This window comes from Verticillium alfalfae, genomic scaffold, assembly GCF_000150825.1.
Source record: "Verticillium alfalfae VaMs.102 supercont1.7 genomic scaffold, whole genome shotgun sequence".
Lineage (NCBI taxonomy): Eukaryota > Fungi > Ascomycota > Sordariomycetes > Glomerellales > Plectosphaerellaceae > Verticillium > Verticillium alfalfae.
In genome coordinates this window covers 1233938-1234684 of record NW_003315032.1, presented here as the reverse complement: position 1 = coordinate 1234684, position 747 = coordinate 1233938, and the positions used below count along the sequence as shown (strand labels likewise).

General features: G+C 51.4%; 1 protein-coding gene across 1 annotated transcript in view; it reads left to right on the top strand.

Annotated features, from left to right (window-relative positions):
- VDBG_06214 (conserved hypothetical protein) overlaps positions 1-344 on the top strand; it is a gene marked incomplete at both ends in the record, with an annotated part of 1350 nt that extends 1006 nt beyond the window's left edge. The window contains one exon of the mRNA XM_003003726.1: positions 243-344. Within this exon, the coding sequence (XP_003003772.1) occupies positions 243-344 (102 nt within the window). The remainder of the gene's footprint in view (positions 1-242) is intronic.
- Between the last annotated feature and the right edge of the window lie 403 nt (positions 345-747).

Sequence of the window (747 nt, the reverse complement as noted above, 5' to 3'; positions counted from 1 at the left end):
ATGATCTTGATGACTGGCTTTGCTTTTATTTTGCCTCCTCCTGTGGTGTACATGGACGGGTAGCGATGATTTGGCTTGCCTATAATGCGAATTTGATTTGTATCATGTTCGTACCTCGGTCCAATCGGTAGTTCGTCTGGCATGGTTTTGGCAGTGATGTGTGAAGTCGGCTCCATCCCAGTTGACTTTGGGCACCACCAACGAGCCAATCTGACTGCACGTGCTGTCTAGTTTTGTCGAAGGATTGCAAGACGATGGCCAGAACTCACGTCAGCGACCAGGTCCGAAATTTTGTGTTTGGCAAGCTCAAGGTGTTGACCACCCCCAATGACGGCGCAGACTAGTTGTTCTAGTCTCTTCACGCGAGCACAAGACGCGAAGACAGGGTGCGTAAGATGGGCATCTCGAGACCCCTGATTGAGCGAGTGCTGGAGAGCGCAGTGTCAGCATCGTCACGTCGCTTACCACAAGTACGGAGACGATCATCACATTGGACTCGACGATATGCATGCCAGACTCCCGTGGCTCTTTATGAAGGGGTCAGCCTGGGTATATAACCATCGCCTTTTCCCACGGCAAAATTCCGAGTGGTACAAGCTTTGGAAGGCCAGCACGGCTCGGAATCATCGTGCTTTTGACAGAGAGAACATTACGAGCAACAGCCAACATGGGATCTATAGTCGAAAAGCGTGCGGACACGACCATCTACCGCGCACCGAACTTTGGTGGACATTCCTAGTCTCGACT